This window comes from Leptidea sinapis, chromosome 1 (genome assembly GCF_905404315.1).
Source record: "Leptidea sinapis chromosome 1, ilLepSina1.1, whole genome shotgun sequence".
NCBI classification, from domain to species: Eukaryota; Metazoa; Arthropoda; class Insecta; order Lepidoptera; family Pieridae; genus Leptidea; species Leptidea sinapis.
The window spans coordinates 28,230,526-28,247,719 of NC_066265.1; the positions used below are offsets into that span (position 1 = coordinate 28,230,526).

The 17,194-nt window shown below is 33.1% G+C and overlaps 1 protein-coding gene and 1 long non-coding RNA gene across 2 annotated transcripts; one reads left to right on the top strand and one right to left on the bottom strand.

Annotated features, from left to right (window-relative positions):
- Positions 1-1,194: 1,194 nt before the first annotated feature.
- LOC126969932 (uncharacterized) lies at positions 1,195-3,167 on the bottom strand. The gene is made up of 2 exons (XR_007730496.1): positions 2,841-3,167; positions 1,195-2,196 (listed from the first exon to the last, which is right to left on the bottom strand). It is a non-coding gene; the product is annotated as an uncharacterized LOC126969932 (long non-coding RNA).
- Positions 3,168-12,595: 9,428 nt separating this feature from the next.
- LOC126970088 (COA8 family protein CG14806, mitochondrial) lies at positions 12,596-16,162 on the top strand. Its single transcript, XM_050815815.1, has 2 exons — positions 12,596-13,023; positions 14,363-16,162. The coding sequence occupies exons 1-2, from the start codon at positions 12,736-12,738 to the stop codon at positions 14,573-14,575; spliced, it is 501 nt and encodes a 166-aa protein (XP_050671772.1). The 5' UTR covers positions 12,596-12,735; the 3' UTR covers positions 14,576-16,162.
- The last annotated feature ends 1,032 nt before the right edge of the window (positions 16,163-17,194 follow it).

Genomic DNA, 17,194 nt, shown 5'->3' on the forward strand with positions numbered 1-17,194 from the left:
CGAGTTGCCTTCGTTGTCAGGTTGGGTTCAATTGTTATGTTAATCGAGATATATTTTTATCGATGTTTCGAGTGTCATGGATTGTTATAATCTTAAGTTTTGATTAATTTTAATTTGCTTGAACTGATAAATCTATGTCTATTATTTTTATTTATGTGACTCCTTGACAAATATTCTACAATATCGATTTTTGTGTGACCAACGATATCTCTAGAATGACTGGTTCGATAGTAATGAATAATTGTGAATAATAAAAACATTTAGACAATATGATGGGGTGTGCAGGTAATATGATATCGGTGAATGTTTTTTTGGTTTTAATGTGTAATTGTAACTTAAATACATTCGCTGAAACTTGCGCGGCTGTAAGTATTATTATTATGACAGTTTACAAGTTGCGGGCATTACCTTGTACATTGAGAGAGTACATTTCGATCACTATATTATTATGATCAATGTGTCGTCAGCTCTTAACAACAGATGCACTCTGCGGTGTTGTCACTGACCTGTATAAATACCACGACAGGCTGTGCCATATGTTGGACAGCCTATTTGAAGCGCCACTTGCGAGCGTCCAGAGAACTAATTTTGACGTATAATACAAGTGGCTGCGGAGGAACGTACAATACTCTTTTTTCAATATTCTTTTTGCATTTTGAATTAATTTCGTTCGTTTTCCGTGTTATATATACTTCAAGAATCGACGTTATAAAGTATACAATTTTTTATGTAAATAGTTTCCCACCATCTATCTATGTTTGCTGAGGTTGTCAGCCAGTTTTCGTACCGCAGCCTCTCGATACATGGACAACAGCGCCAAAATGGCGAATATCAAACAGGCACAAAAGCACTTTGACAGCCGCCAGTCCAGTGGTACCGTAAAACGGGGTGAATGGGGACGAAACTAGATTTTAGATGACATTTTCTCTGATTTCTTTCTATAAAACCTATGTTATTTATATTTAAAAACTTGAGTTAAAACTATCTCTATTAGATAAAATGTAGAAAGAACTTAAAAAATTTACGAATTACTCATGATAGCTTAAAATGTTGCCCATCCCTATTTAAACTCTTAGAGGGGTTAATAGGGATCAGCTATGGGACAATAGAAAAAAACAGTCAGGGTTGTCACGGCTAAGTCAAATATTACCATTATTTTGCACAGTCGGGTAAAGGTTAAATAATACAAATGAATTCAAAAATATAAAATCACTGTAATAATCAACATTATAGAAGTATTAAAATCTTTTTTTAATCAACATACTATACTTAAAGTATTATAATTAACATATTAATTATTATATTAAGTATAAATAAGAGGCCAGGTTATCACCTATAAAAATTTTAGATCCAATTTTATCACTGAAATACGGCATTGCAATAGTTCAAACCCAGTCTTGGAAAATATTACCATCTTAACGAGCCGGAAGGTGTGCAGTTGTACCTACAATATTTATGTCCATTTTGCCGCCACGTATCGTACATATTTTGCAATTTATATACAACATATGGGGGTAGAAGAGTGCCGTCAGCTGCAGAAGTCATCATAAGAGATGTGGAACCCTTTGTATGGTTCATTACCCTTTCAGGGTATTTGACTGTTCTCTTAACCAACACTCTGACGTCCTGGGTCATCGCTGAGGTTGGTCTCATCGTAATTATCAATGTTAGCAGGTGGTGTGCCTCGAAGAGACGTTTCAAGTTTTCTAAAATATTCATCGATGGTTTCTGGTGAAACAGCTGCTCTTGCTCTCTTTGTATTTTGACTGAGTCTTTTGCTAATTTTATTTTTATGCCTTTTAAGAAAACATGACATAAAATCAGGACATGGCAAATTATTTTTGAACCTTTTGATATCAACTCCCATTTTATCCAGGTATCCTTTTATCAGCAATCTAAAATCAATGGGTTCTAGAGGATATCCCCATTCTGAACATACATTTACGTACTCTACTAAGTACGCTTCTTCAGCCCGGCTTAGGGCAGTTTGGCCTCCTTGTTTTTTCATGACACGGGTGTTGTGCTGATGCAGGACTGATTTCGGTATATCGTATTTCCGTGAAACATCTTTAAAGGAAAGGTTAGAGCTATTGTACTCGTGTAGTGCTATTTCTATTACAGAATCGTCATATTTTTTATGATTTGTGTTTCGACTAGTTTGGTAATCACGCGGCGTTGTCCAAAAATAGATGTTATCTGAAAAAAGAAAGAGATTTAATGATAGAATTGCACTTATTTCTTATTATTGTTCAACAAATATAAACTCGTTTGTCTACCTATTGCATTAAAAATATATTATAACTAACCAAATTCACATGGAATCACAATAGTACCAGCAAACTTATCTGGTGATTAAGTCGGAAAGTGGGCATCGGAACTTCTTAATGGAACCATGTAACTATCCAAGCTGAGCTTGTGCTTATTAGAATTATCATAACACATGCTCTTCCTATATATCCACATCTTAAGTAACGATTTCTTTGAATTGTAAAGCTGTTGTACCCCCTCATAATTACTACTCGTCATAATTTATTTTTTACTTTTTAGTTATCATGTATTAATAATCTTTGCATGTTTAAAGCCGATATTTAATTTTGTAACTATTTATATGATAAAAAACAAGAACATTGTGGTGACAGCCCTGTCCCTATTGACCCTTCTACATTCCCATTGAGTCACTAAGCTCGTCACTATTAACCAAATATGGCGTCCCTATTAGACTTACTAACCATCCCTATACACCCCATTCGGCGTTCCTATTCACCTCAAATTTCGATAAAAAGTATCTCCACCCACTTTTAACCGTTAAATTTACAAATAAGCGCTTAAATTGTACTCACCCTTTATGTAACGTCTCTAGAAATAACTAATATACCGTAATAAAACTAAACTAGCTCAAATAGTTCTAAAAAAATATATTTATCTCGAAAGTTTAGAACCACAAAAAAACACCGGTAACAGAGCAACAACTTCAGTAGTGAATCTTACGCCGAATTGCTTGACTTCATGTTAAACAAATGCTGCCAACCTAGAGAGTATATATTCTACTACGATTTTCTTCAAAAAAGTATGTAGTAATCTATGGTAAGCAAATTAATTTCTCGTCTCAGGTTCAATTTTGATTTTATCCCTATTCACCCCTGGATCCCTAATCACCCCGTTTTACGGTAAATATTAGAGGTCAGTGTTATTGTTGGTGTTGACACAAATGACACAATGTTAGCCAAATTGTGTCAACTGTCTCGCGCCCGCGTTGTTCGTTTATCACGGGCCCTCATATAGCTGTGTACTTATTGTATTTGTAATTATTAATCTATACACACGTTACTTTTAAACATATAATGCGAAAGGTTTTAATTAGATTTAAATAATTATAATATTCTATTAATAATTTATAATTGCATATTTCTCGAATCGATGTCTATTCCAGTATTGGTTGAAACAATAAATATTTAATTGTCAACGTTGTTTATCTCAGCGACCGCCACGCCGGTAGCTGTTACCTCTACGCTTGCACGCGCTCTTTACATTAATTATTTGAAGGCCTATTTACAAAGAGGCATTAATAAATTAAATTTATGAATGATGCAGGACTCGAACTCTTACAAACTGAGCCAATCGTTCGAGTGACACATGGTTCGTAACACTTGGTACCTATGTCTTGTTCAACTCCCAGGTTATCCATCAATCCTATACTTATAACATATACAGTATGAATTTTGCATATATGAATGAAATGTAGCTACATACTTGCTATAGCATTTGATGACGATACACAAAACATGATCGGTTCACTAAACTCTATTAGCTATGATACAGATATTTACATTTTTTACCGCACTCTAGCGATAAAAACGCAAATTGCAATCACTGTGTCAATTTTTCGTGCATTTAAGATGTTGCATAAATTATGACGTGCTTTGTATTGTGTATTTTCTTAATTCACCAGTAGATGTCACTCATGCATGATCCAATGTGAACTAATAATTATTGTATACTAGCTGACCCAGCAAACGATGTATTGCCATATAAAGTAATCAGAGAAAAATCAATAATTAAAATTTTTGGGATATAAAAATAGATGACGACCGATGCTCCGACCTACCATATATTAAATCGTACAAAAAATGTATCATACTACAATAATTATTATATTCCTAAGAAAGTTAGAAATATATAAAGCTTCTAATTAGTTATTCATTTTAAACTATTCTTTCTTTTTTCTTTAAACACATCACGGGGACACAACAAAGGATAAACAAAATTATTGTTTTTATTTCATTCCGAGCATTTTCAGATTTATTCACTTTTTAAACCTTCTCTTGACTTCCACAAATAATTCAAGACCAAAGATAACCAAATCGGTCCAGCCGTTCTCGAGTTTTAGCGAGACTAACGAACAGCAATTCATTTTTATATACAACGTGAACCAGAAAGGGTATAACATCCCTTCAATGGTACGTTATTTGGGTCATATGCAATAGTATGGTGATGTTTAAGTTTTAATAAATAAATAAAAAAAAAGAAAAAGACTTCCCTACGAAATAAAAATATTATATTTCAATTTCTTTTCTTAGACAACCCTAAATTTAAGAGACTGCCCGTTTTAGGCGGGGCCTTCGTTTATAAACAGAATGAGGTCACCTACCTATGGACTTAAACATAAACAATAATCTATGATTAAGGAGTATGCACACTACATGAAATGTGGCTTGTGTCTATGTTATTATTCATTCATTTTTTACTTCCTGTTATTGAAACAAATAAACAAAATAAGAAATTACATAACATTACACAGTTTCACGTCTGTATTCCTGAAGGGTTAGAGGTGTATTTTTTCCACCCACGTTTCACTATGTTTAATTCCCACGTAATAGGAGGCGAGCATCTACATTGCTGAACTATGGGCTGCTAGTGAGAAATTTCCTACGAAAAACTCAATAACTGCCCCATTCCATACCCAGGCCGGGTACAAAACCCGGTCCGGGAATGGCGTACATATTATTAATACGAGGATGGTCAAAGATATCCATATTTGACAAAAAAAATCCGTGAAGAACAATTTCTTATTAGGAGTCTATTAGAATTATCTTTATTGGATAAAACATTTTTGAATTAAAATGTCAAGACTCATTTGCCCAGTAATAAGAACAGCTACAGTGCCATTCAGACCAAACCATAATAATGCTAACACATTTTTGAAAAAGGTGCCGTTGTGGTACCCATAATCTACAATTACAAATTTGGAATTATGTTCAATGTAACTTGAAGAAAACTTCAAATAATTCTACATTGAAGTGCTTACGTAATAACTTATCAAAAATGTGAACTCATTTAATTTCGAACATAATAAACAAATATTGAATTAAAAATGGTGAAGTGTGTAGGGTTCCTTTAGAATAGACATTTACACACACACAGAGCAGTTAATATCGTGTTTCAAAGCGCAATTCAAAGATTATTAACGCAGACAGGCCGATCTTTTCAACCTAACATATTTAAAAAAACACAGTTACAATTACACTCGCGGAAATCAGAGTAAATACTAACATAACATAGTTTCATAATTAGATTAGAATTTAAAAAATCTTTATTGGGTAATACATAACTACAGTAAATACAAATTTAGAAGTATTTTCAATGTCAGCTAAAGCAAATGCATATACAAAATAATTTTGTCTTCATGGCAAAATGAGAACACTAATTGCTTCACAGCTGCAATGAATCGTAGGCATTTTACTATTATCTGATATTATGCCACATCTACGTTTTTCATCTATTTAAGGTCAAAGAGAGTTCAAAAAAACAGCTGATTAGGGTTGAGGTAATCATAGTTTTTGCGAAAACTTAGCACTTTAAATATTGTATTAAAATAAAATGCTAATTCATTTCTGACTTCACATATTCATTAGAGATGACCTATGGAATGTCTGGTTCAAAGCATAGTATACCCATTTAGTTTCACCTTGTATATTAGATTATGTATTTAAAACGTCTAAAGCTTCGAATAACAACTTGAAACTCAATCCTTAGAATTTTTAAACTTTTAGTCGGTCTACTTATAATAATAATATAATATTAAGGTTAAAGTATGAAAGATTCGATAAAAATGAAATCTTGTTGAGGCACCCATTTTTATTTATTTTTTATTTTATCTTATCGTAACTTGGTAAGGCCCGGTTTCCACCAAAGCGGAGTTGAGATTAGCTATGAAGCGGTCAAGCTATTTCCACCAAGGCGGAGAGATGTGAGCTGTGAGGGCTCGAAATCAGTCAACTGGAGCCCGAAATCGAAATTTCGGCTGACGGATCGTACATTTTGGTATTACGAAAGTGTTTCGGATCCGAAGTTCGCGTTTATACATTTTGTCACTCGTAAACCTTATTCCCAAATTCACTTTTTCGTTGTTTGACATTATTATGATCGTAATTACAATTTCACTCTTATTCACCTGTGTGGTCTTCCACGTGGGTCTTCATTCGAGGTCCAAGTCAAAGATTAGCTAATTACGTAATAACTAATGACAGAAGGACCCTTAAGTAGAAACTGAATAAAATAAATTGACCAACTTGGTATTACCTGGATCCCACAACTTTAGAAGGTAAAAGAACTGAGTTTCAGAGACTTGGTTTTATTACGTTTTTGATAGCATAATTTATACCTCTACATAGAGCCTCGTGCTGTTAGGCAACGCATTACAACAGGCCAGGTTTATTACTTTAGTGTGCATGCCAGCTACGTCTAACACTCGCGATACGCCAGTCACTTTGTTTTAGTGAGCGTTCGTTGCTGAATATAGAGGCTAACAGTTTGTCGTTATTTTATTCGCCTTGTTTACAGCTGTCACAGTAGGTATATCTATACATATAAAATATTATCTAAGATTATTATTATCACAAGCTTTTGTGTAACTTGTAGTGTTAGAATGTAATTTTTGGTCAAATCTTGAAAGCTTAGAATCATTTCCTGACGTTCGGTTGGGATCAAATTTGGCATACTTGCAGATCTTCGTTGGTGACAGCCGATTTATTCTCAAGTATAACTCACTATATGCAAATTTTATTTGTATTTATCAAAGAAAACTTATCCAATGATGGAACTTTATTGGGTTTTACCTGAACATTCTGAATTGTTTATGCCCTTACTTAAATTGAATTACGTGAGTAATAAACTTGATAATCAAGTCTTGCGAGAATTAATTTATTTATATAAATGTGTGCAGACCGGCAAAAAGGTAAATAAGTAGCCAACATATTATTTACAATAAATATTTAATATTTCAACAAAAAAATACAAAGTAAACTTGAGTGAACAGTAATTATAACTGGAGATGTGCTCTAATACCGCCCCTCTTGATTTCAATGACTTACTACAGCTTATCTGTAATACACAAAATATTGCTTGAACATCAGAAAGTTAACCACTAAAAGTATTATGTTATCTATATTATAGACTGTGCTAAAAAATATTTTAAAATATAATTGACACGAATATGAAGCTGAACGCGGAGACACCACTAAAAATAAAAAATCAAAACCCCTTACATTAAATGCTACAGTAAAAGTAACATTTCATATTAAATGAAACCCCTGACTTATTTGTTCTACCAGTAAACTAAGGTCATCGCCCTGACTTCGGTCCAATGGCGTATACATAGAGTCAGCTGCGGGAAGGCTCAAACGAATAAGGCGGGGCCTCTCGCACCTTAGTATGCCGCTGTCCTTTGGCCGATACCGCAATCGCGGAAATTAGAATTATTACTTTTATCGCGCGTCGTTCGATAGTATCTCCAAGAAGAGTACAGATGGAGCAGGAAAAGTGGTCCTGTCGCTTGGCCGCGGCGGTCTCCCGATCTCTCGACTTTTACCTTTGGGGACACGTGATACGTGTTCCGAAAATTTTTTGTCACAATGAGGAGAAGATGAGTGCCCGGATCGTAACGGTATTCGATACGATTAAGACTGACACGACGGTGTTACAACGGGTCAGTGCCAATATCATAAAACGTTGCACAAATCGGGGTCAGTGGTGATCAAGTCGAGCAGATTGAGAGACGATGAGCAAATGGACATAATAGTGAATGTTGTATTAATATGCTTCGCAGGTTCATGAATGAAATGGGTGTGTGGGCGGGGAAAAATTAAAATAACTGCAGGCAGGCCTGTATAGTGTACTCTATTTTTCCTTACTTGTCTTACATAGTAAACGGGTAACTTAGTATGGTTTTGTCGTCATAATGTCTACTAGTATGCCATATTCAAATAAATTTTCTAATGTTTGCCTTATTCTGTCACAAACCCACTTGCACTTGTTCAGTTGTCAAGTGGTATTGTCTAAAACCAAACTGATGGTATGGTATCACATTATTTGCTTCTAGCATTGGTAGTAATCTGTGCAGCAGTAATTTTTCAAATACCTTTGACAAAACAGGTAGCTAATGGGTCTAAATATCATGAGGTACTTTTCCTGCTTTAGGTATAATTATTTAATTTGTGACACCTTCCATAGAATATTTTCTCAAAAATAGGTGATTTTTTTATTAATAGCAACACTACACTCAAGTGATAGCTGTTGTTGGATATTGATAGTTTACGAACCCAGCTTATGGTAGATCAGCCTCAAGTGTCTCTATAAATGGTTGGTTGTATAATGTTTTATTGAATTATAACCCCAAAACTCATAACATCAATTTTTCACTACAATTTGTATGTCAATCTAGTTGGTATGATGGTGAACACTCAATGGCAGCTAGATCAAATATAAAATATAATGTTTCGTTTAGGTGCACTGAGGTGTAATCCACAGATTTTACAATATATTTTCCACTTTTTTCATGGAGCTAACACCTTGTTTACAGTTTGAAAACCAGACTCCATTCATCCATTATTTTGTTTATATTTTTTCCTGGGTATCTTATACATAATCAAAAGGAGTAAATGTTATGATTAAAAGGAAATTAGTTTTACAGCTCTATATTGTATACACAAAAATAAATAACAATGATAAAGTACTTAGTTCTAAAATCAAACTATTTTACATGATATACAATGACTTTCTATACATACAGGCAAATCATCAACAACAAACCCAAAATATGGAACATGCCACCATAATAAACTTCAACTGCTATATCTTTACATTGCCTCATTTACTCCAGTTGTTTCAAATAATCTTGGTCAATAAGCAGCAGTGTACAACATTTATTCTGTTCATGTTGAATTTAGAACCCTATTTAGATAATGACAGTTGACACACTAAGGAGAAAAGTGTGCTTAAATTATCTTTAAGCAGCTTTTGCCATTCCTCTATAAGACTGTGAACGATATGTCCTTATATGTGTATAGAATGTCATTGATGATTAATTTAATAATTGATTGACATGAAAATTAACTTGTTTGTTTATATTTGGAAATACTATGACTGCTGAGAGACATCAAGAAAATTGAATCATAGTACCTATCTTGATATAAAACTTTATTAATGAGCATTTATCAAAAAAAAATTGTTATTTCGGGAATGATAACATCTACCTGAATTGTCACTAATAGTCAACAAGCTCTTATGCTGAACTTGCTTTGGGTTTCATCTCATGCTCGCAGTTGGCATATGCAAGACCGATTCCCACACCTATGCCAGCAATTATTGGCCATCTCCGTCTCTTGAAAAACAGCAGCGAAGATAATGTGCCTAGCAGAAGACCACCCCCTGTAATGTTAAGTACAAAATACCTTAATGAATGGTTACATTTTGGTGACACAATGATGGTTAGTAAACAATGACCATAATGTGTTAATGTTTAATGAAAATATCTCGACCTGTATAGCCGAGTGGTTAGCAATCCTACCTACTAAGCTAGAGGACCCGGTTTCAAATCCCGGTAGGTGCAAGCATTAATATGATGAATATGGATGATTGTTTCCAAATCATGGATGTTTAAATGTATTTATGTATGTTTATATGAATTTATGTATGGTTAAGTAAGTATATTGTATTAAATATATTGTTGTCTTATACCCCATAACACAGGCTATATATGCTTAATTTGGGGCAAGATAATTTGTGTAAAAAGTGTGTCAATATTATATTATCTCAAGTAGTTAGTGTTCACCACAGCACAGGCTCTGTAGCATTACTGGATTATATTATGTGTTGATATGTACCAGATTCCATAGTGAAAGAGAATTATAGAAAGAAGATAGTGCTTAATAAAGCTCAGATATATCATATAAAATTCAGCTTTAAGTAAATCGAGAAGGGAAGGGTTCTAGACATTAGTACCATATTTCAAGGTAAAACTCATATTAAGTTCATATATTATATAATATCACATGTAATATTAAGTGAAATATTATTCTATTAGGAGACTAGTAACCTCAGTCCTCTTACCAGTTTTAACAATTCCGTCAGTTAAACACATGTCCAGCTTTGCTGAATAGTCATCTATATCATTTTTTGCCTTTGCCATCTCAATTTATTAAATGGGATGTGTATATTTTAAATTGTTATTGTTGGTACACTACTAGGAATCTAGTGAATTAGAAATAATAACGTTGTTATTCACAGTTGGAAACTAGAGGGACTTATGGTCTTTTATGTTTTAAACAGAGACATGTCCTCGTCGTTAGAGTAAAAATAATCTTTGCGTAGCCGGTCGCGCTTACAACTCGGGCGAAATGCAAATTAATATGACATGACACCTCGAGAAAAAGGCAAGAATCGATCTTGACAGTCGTCTTTTTTTTTTTTTGGAGTTTATGGCCTGGTATCTAGACCTTTAGGCCAATAAAGTCTTGACAGTCGTCTGCGACTTGCGAGCAAAGAGTATAATAATATAGGGAAAAGAGAGCCCTCTCTACTATTTGAAAACTAGCGCCAACTGGAGATTGGCCCCGAAAATAACTATATATAAGCTCGAAATCATAAAATTCATTTTTAATGTTGTGACGCAATGAAATAAGTAACTCTACTTTTTAATGTAGGTATTGCAATTTTTTAACATGTTGAAATTGCGCCTAGAGTTAGTTATTTAATTTTGTCACAACATACATAAAGGATAGATTTAGTAGTGTAAATATGCAAAATGGAACACGAGAGCTACATACATGCGCAAACGCTAGAAGTAGCCGCCATTTTATGACCAGTGGGCAGTGACACAAATACAGAAAAGTTGAAAGGTCTCAAAGCGAGTGACAGCTTACAAAGCTTTCATTTTCAGGCCAACTAACACATGGCACTACAGTCTTCTGAAAATGTCACTTTAGCGCGTCTGTTCCACCCCTGCTTGCGAGGGTTGTAGCGATAGCAGAGTTGGGTTTTTCATTAAAATGTTAAATATTCTAACACTGTTAAAAATTAAAAGTAACAGCAGCGTTATATTTTACTGCGTAGTTATATAACACCATTTGTTAATTTAACATAAGCGCAACATATTATTTATGTTAGCAACTACAATCTAGATAGATTTTTTCGTGATTATGGATCGATTCCTCGGAGGAGGTATCTTTAGCCAAGGCTCTACCTAGCTACAACGTGTTGAATACTAAATCATCGTATATGAGTAAATCACGTGTATGTGTATTTGTGCGTGCGTTAATTCGGGCGCCCTAGTATGAAGTTAAAGTACTGTTTTAATACTGTATTGTGTCTAGTTTCACTTTCATATACCATTTAGTATTTACAAATAGAACTAAATTTTTGTTGTTATTGTTACGTTTGGGCGTTTTCTTCTAATAACTATTTTTAATAGATGACAATGATAGCGATATGGTATAGTAGAAATTGATTTAAGTGACGCTTCAGCGTGATAGTAAAAATATAACTTCTTAACTATAGTAAGTATTATATAAATCTAATACAAAACTTAACAATTTATTTTTGGTTTATTTCTATATAAATCTATCTATCTGATTGACCTAAAACCGATATATCTAAGTACTATAAAGAATACATGCATAAGACGTTTAAAAAATAGAAATATTCGTTGTTGTACGAGAAAGTGAAATGGAAACAAAAACTTTTTTGCACACTGTACTTGCACAGAACATTTGAGGTGTCAATAATTGATTTACCCGGGCAGTAATACATAATCATGTAGTTTAGGGATAGATGTGTTCTGTGGTATAGATAATCATTAGGTAGGTAGTAGGTATAAGCAAGGTAATTAGCGAAAAACTTAAACGGTCAGACGAATATATTTACTCTAAAACGAGGTTGTTATTCACTGATATTCAGCCTAGCAAAACTCTCCAGGAAAAAAGCTATTCACTCTCCTCGATTGTATGAAACGGGCAGTCATTGATAGATGACGGCTATAATTTTGTAAAAACGAAGATAGAAGATTAGCCTTGTCGCCAATGGCTATTGTTATTACTGCTAAGTAGTAAGTACTATTACAAACTTATGTCAAATCACTACATGTTTCAATTTTCACTTATGCAGTCCGCCTCTTATTACATAGTCCTTACATCCTCTTTGCTGCTCCTAACGAGTAACGATCCTCTTTGGCGATTAGACGTAAAACGTAGTTTACCAGGCCATAAAATCCAAAAAAAAAAAGAAAAAGTAAAACGTAGTGAGTAGTGATTATATTCTCTTTGGTGATTGGTATAAATAATTATTTGAGATGAAGAGAATTAATTATTAAATTATGTTATTGTTACATAAAATTGCCCAATACGTATTACTTGTGTTATCAAATTAAATCCACGGTATTAAGCATTACATTCATTAAAATTTATGTCACATATAGTAAATAATATGGCCATACACCAAATCAGAGGGTATAGACGTGCACTGCACAGATTTTACACAACAGAAAAGAACTCATCTCAGCAAATACCGTATGAAAATAAAATATCCAGCGATATGATTGGCCCTCCAGACCCTGTTTCAAATCTTAGAAAAATAATATTTCGAAAGCCACATAACGAGAGTGATCTAGAACGAAAATATAGAAAATTGAGGGCAGAGGTTCAGGACTGGAACCATGATTTCTGGACGCAACACAATTCAAGGTTCTTCCAGGTAGTAAGCACAAATTATGTAACCCTGAGAGTACACTTATTGATAGATGTGAAATTGTACACATATGTTTAATTCATTAAAAAATAAATGTCATCATACACATAATATTTTTGATTGGAAAAAGTTACACGTATTATTCCCATTTCCTCAAAGAGAATACCCATGATAACTTGACATGTGTCACCACCATAATAACCTTATTTGAATGGCACATAATGGCACCAGCATGTGGTATGAGCATGCCAGACAGTGTGCCACTGGACTGTTCCGTGTAGAATGCAGTGCCTCATACAACAGTTGCCTTTTATTTAATTTCATATTGGTGTAACTTGTGAGCCGTGTATGTTTTAATAGCTTGAACTACAAAATGTGATAGAAGAATGTGATAACAGAAGTGTTGAAAGGCATGTTGAATAAATTTTTTTATTGTGATAAATCTAGTGTGTGTTTTGTCTGCCTTTAATTATCGAATTGAACAAAACTAGGTTTTCACTGGGCTAACTCAAAAAGTTTTCAAATTTTGCATCTTGTTACTACTAGGCTTACCTTATCTACCAGTGGATGTACTGACCTGCTAAATGATCTCATGAGATTGGTGACCTTGAAGACTAAGAAATATTATTGTAACACTGGTTATAGTACCTGTGTGTGGTGTTGGTTATGCTGTTGTTGATGAGACTGTTTTTAAATCATTTTATGCATGTTTAAATACACAGATAGCTTGGACATCCAATTACATATTATGTTTTGATTTAGCACTGTTGGTCACAGTTAAGGATATTGTTTCTTCCTAACATTCTGGGGCACAACACCTCCCAAATTATTTTGAAATTTTTGTATAATCTATGTCAGTTTGTTTGGTACAACTCCAAAGTTGATTTCACTCTGAATCTGTTTGTATAAGAGCAATGTTATTCACTGTTAAAAGGGAGTACTTTCATAGTAACAAGTATATTTATATAAAAAAATTAACCTCTGTAGATTCAATTGAATTGATTTAAGTAGCACAGTACCATAAATAATATATATACCTAATAGCTTATTCAATGTTATATTGTTAATATAGGTATTATATTCTAACCATCATAAAATATCTTTGATATAGAAAATATTTTGTCAAAAACATTGTTTGTAATCTATAAAGTACAGTATAAGATAATATTTTATGTAAAAAGACAATAACATTACTTCGATATATCCTTTGAAAAGAATGCTTCTTTGATTTGTGTTGATTTTAATTTTATAATTGTTTTATGGTCAGTCAGACTATACATAGTCATATAGTTAGTATTGATGTAAGACATTTGAATATAATGAATAATTATTATATATATTTCAGGAGCGGGAACAGTATCTGAAAAACAATCTTCCAGAAGGCAAGACCAATCTTACAGCCGATGAAATGAGTGTTTTCTACAAAGCATTCCTTGACAAGAACTGGAGAGTGCACATAAATTACAATATTGAGTGGTACAAGAAAAATATAACTATATTGGGACTTGCAATGAGATTGAAATTAAGGAAACTGTTTAGAGTGAATGCTAAGACATAGAGCAACTGTTAGCCTTATATCTAGAATATTAGTATTATATTAGTATTACAATATTGGATATACTCATATTTGCATCTCATAAGGTATATGTTGTTACAAGAGCTACATAGCTAATTATTTTTTCCTTGTGACATTCATGAATTGACACATTTGAAGGGGTTTTTGGAAGAACAACCATGGTCAAGTTTAGCAAACTTTACAGGAGAAGAAAAAAACATTTATTTAATTAACCATTAATATATTACTACAAAATAGTAACCAGTATTAAAAGTTAGAGGAACAAATACTTATTAAAACTGCAATAGTCTTATATATTCTTATATTTCTATGAAAAACATACAAAATACACATGGACAAAGTCAGTTTTTCCAGATAATGTTACAAATAAATTGACATGGGTTACTTTTTCACAAAAATTAAGTAAAACTTTTACTTTTGCCAAAGATTACTTTTGTCTTGTTTTTGTATTAATATTACATATTAATAAAATATAAATTAGTAGGTAAATTATTCACAGCCATCACTGTTATCATCTTCATCAACTTCAGCAAGATTATCACCAATATCAAAGTTTGCATCACTACAAATTCCATGATAATAAGCACGGTTCTCTGGCTTTGTTAAAAATTTACTAAGAGATAGTAAATTTTGTACCTTAGCAGCATTCATCTTAATAGGCTCTTGATAAAGTGGATTGATCACAAAATCATCTGGTAACCTACATTTTCTTCGGATATCATTACATGTTGCAGGCCCAGTAAAAGAATCTTTTGTTTTTATATATTGGTATTTTTCACTAGTTTTAATAATACATACTTGTCTTAATTTCAAAGCAGGTTTTGGGACTTTGAGAAAATAGGGACTTACTGCCTCTTTTATGTTAAAAAACATATCTTGTTCAACGGGTATTACCTTGAAGGGAGAAGGATGTTTTCTAGAATCTTTGATTATGTTATCCCAATCACTTGGAAGTTCTGGAGAAAATAATGCCTTCTTCTTTCCAATGAGGGTAAAATCAGAATCATTTGGGAGGTAAGTATGTCCCCTTATTGGAAACACGTGCAAAACTGTCTTGAATATTTTTAACACATGTACTAAAAAATACTCGAAATACACCATTACATGATTTTTATTCTGCCCACTGCAACCATCACTTACCAATATCAGAGTATCAGATGTAATTTCTTTGTTGTTTAAATAATGCAGGAGTAAGGATGTCACATCTGATGCTCCTTTCTTTGCAGTAGTCTCTGTGTAACAATACATATAAGCATCATTATTAGCCAAGTCGTGAATCCCAAATATGTAGTACCACATCTGCCTTGAATAGAAGACTTCATTGGTCTTAATGTGTGGCAACGGTAAATTTTGCATAAAATCAAAAGATAGTAACATACATTCACCTCGTTTTGCCTTACGTGTGTACAGAGACTTAAGTTCACGAAACTTTGTAGCTTTTAATAAATTTAGCTTTTTTTGGTTCACAAATTCTGTTTTTTTGGTTTCGTCAGAGCAGCTCTTTATTTTTAATGATAGTTGGTCACAGATACTACAAGTATCTGATCGTGGTAGGCCAAATTTAATGGTGAAAATATTATTATAAACTAAATAGTTTAACTGTATTTGTACCTCTGCTAAAAATAACTCATGCATTTTTCAAAACATTAGGGTTATCCCTCAATGAATAGTGAGACTGACGACCTTTAAAGCTCTTGATGTGTGATCTTATTAGTTCCACTACTGGTAATGGAATTTCATGGGGTCTATTATTGTGATGACCATGTCCATCTTGAGGTAATTTAGCTGTACGAATTTTTGATTGTATGGTATGCAATACTCCCCTTGTGATGCCATGTAAACTTTTAAATGCTGCCATGCATACACAAATTTCTTTGCTATTTATTCTTATTTTATAAGAAAACGATAAATAATGGGAATGTGATTCATCGTCATCATCACGAAAGACTCGGGGTCTTCTTTGTTGAACATGTCGGTATGATATTAAACCAGACAAATATAATTATTGTAAAATACATTAAGTATTTCATTTCTCTGTTCTTCTGTAATTTTCGAAAAACACTCCAAGCGTGTACATAAAGGAATAGTAAAAAAAAGATATGACTTATGTAGGTAAAATACCAAATGAGTATGATAACTACATACTCTTGTAGTAAAGCATTAGCTTTCCAAAAAATACATACTTGCAATCAGGTCCAGTTACAACGCCACTATGGGGACTTCCTTGATGGTTAATGTGTGGTTCACCTGATACTTTCAGTCTTTTTACTAATTCTCTTTTTGAAATTGTTTTCTTCCATTTAGGAATCGCAAACTTATTACAGTTATTGTTAGAAATAATATTACAAAACTGCGCACGATCGTTGATATTCGAAAACAGCTTGACAGATGACAACTGACTTTGGATTTTTTTTTAAATAAACGCAAATCCTTGCAAAAACATAGGGTGTTTTTCCTAAAAAAAAAACCTATGACTATGCTTGACAATGGTTGTTTTTCCGGATAGAGAACAAACTTTTTTAATCAATATCTGTTGACTACGGTTAATTTACTTATGTGCTTAAGTTTAATAAATAAGGTAAAATTGCTATATTATAGTCA

Coding starts and splice junctions, on each gene's coding strand:
- LOC126970088 (XM_050815815.1), top strand. CDS start 12,736: ATGTCACATATAGTAAATAATATGGCCATACACCAAATCAGAGGGTAT. Junction 13,024..14,362: donor ACAATTCAAGGTTCTTCCAG/GTAGTAAGCACA, acceptor TATATATTTCAG/GAGCGGGAACAGTATCTGAA.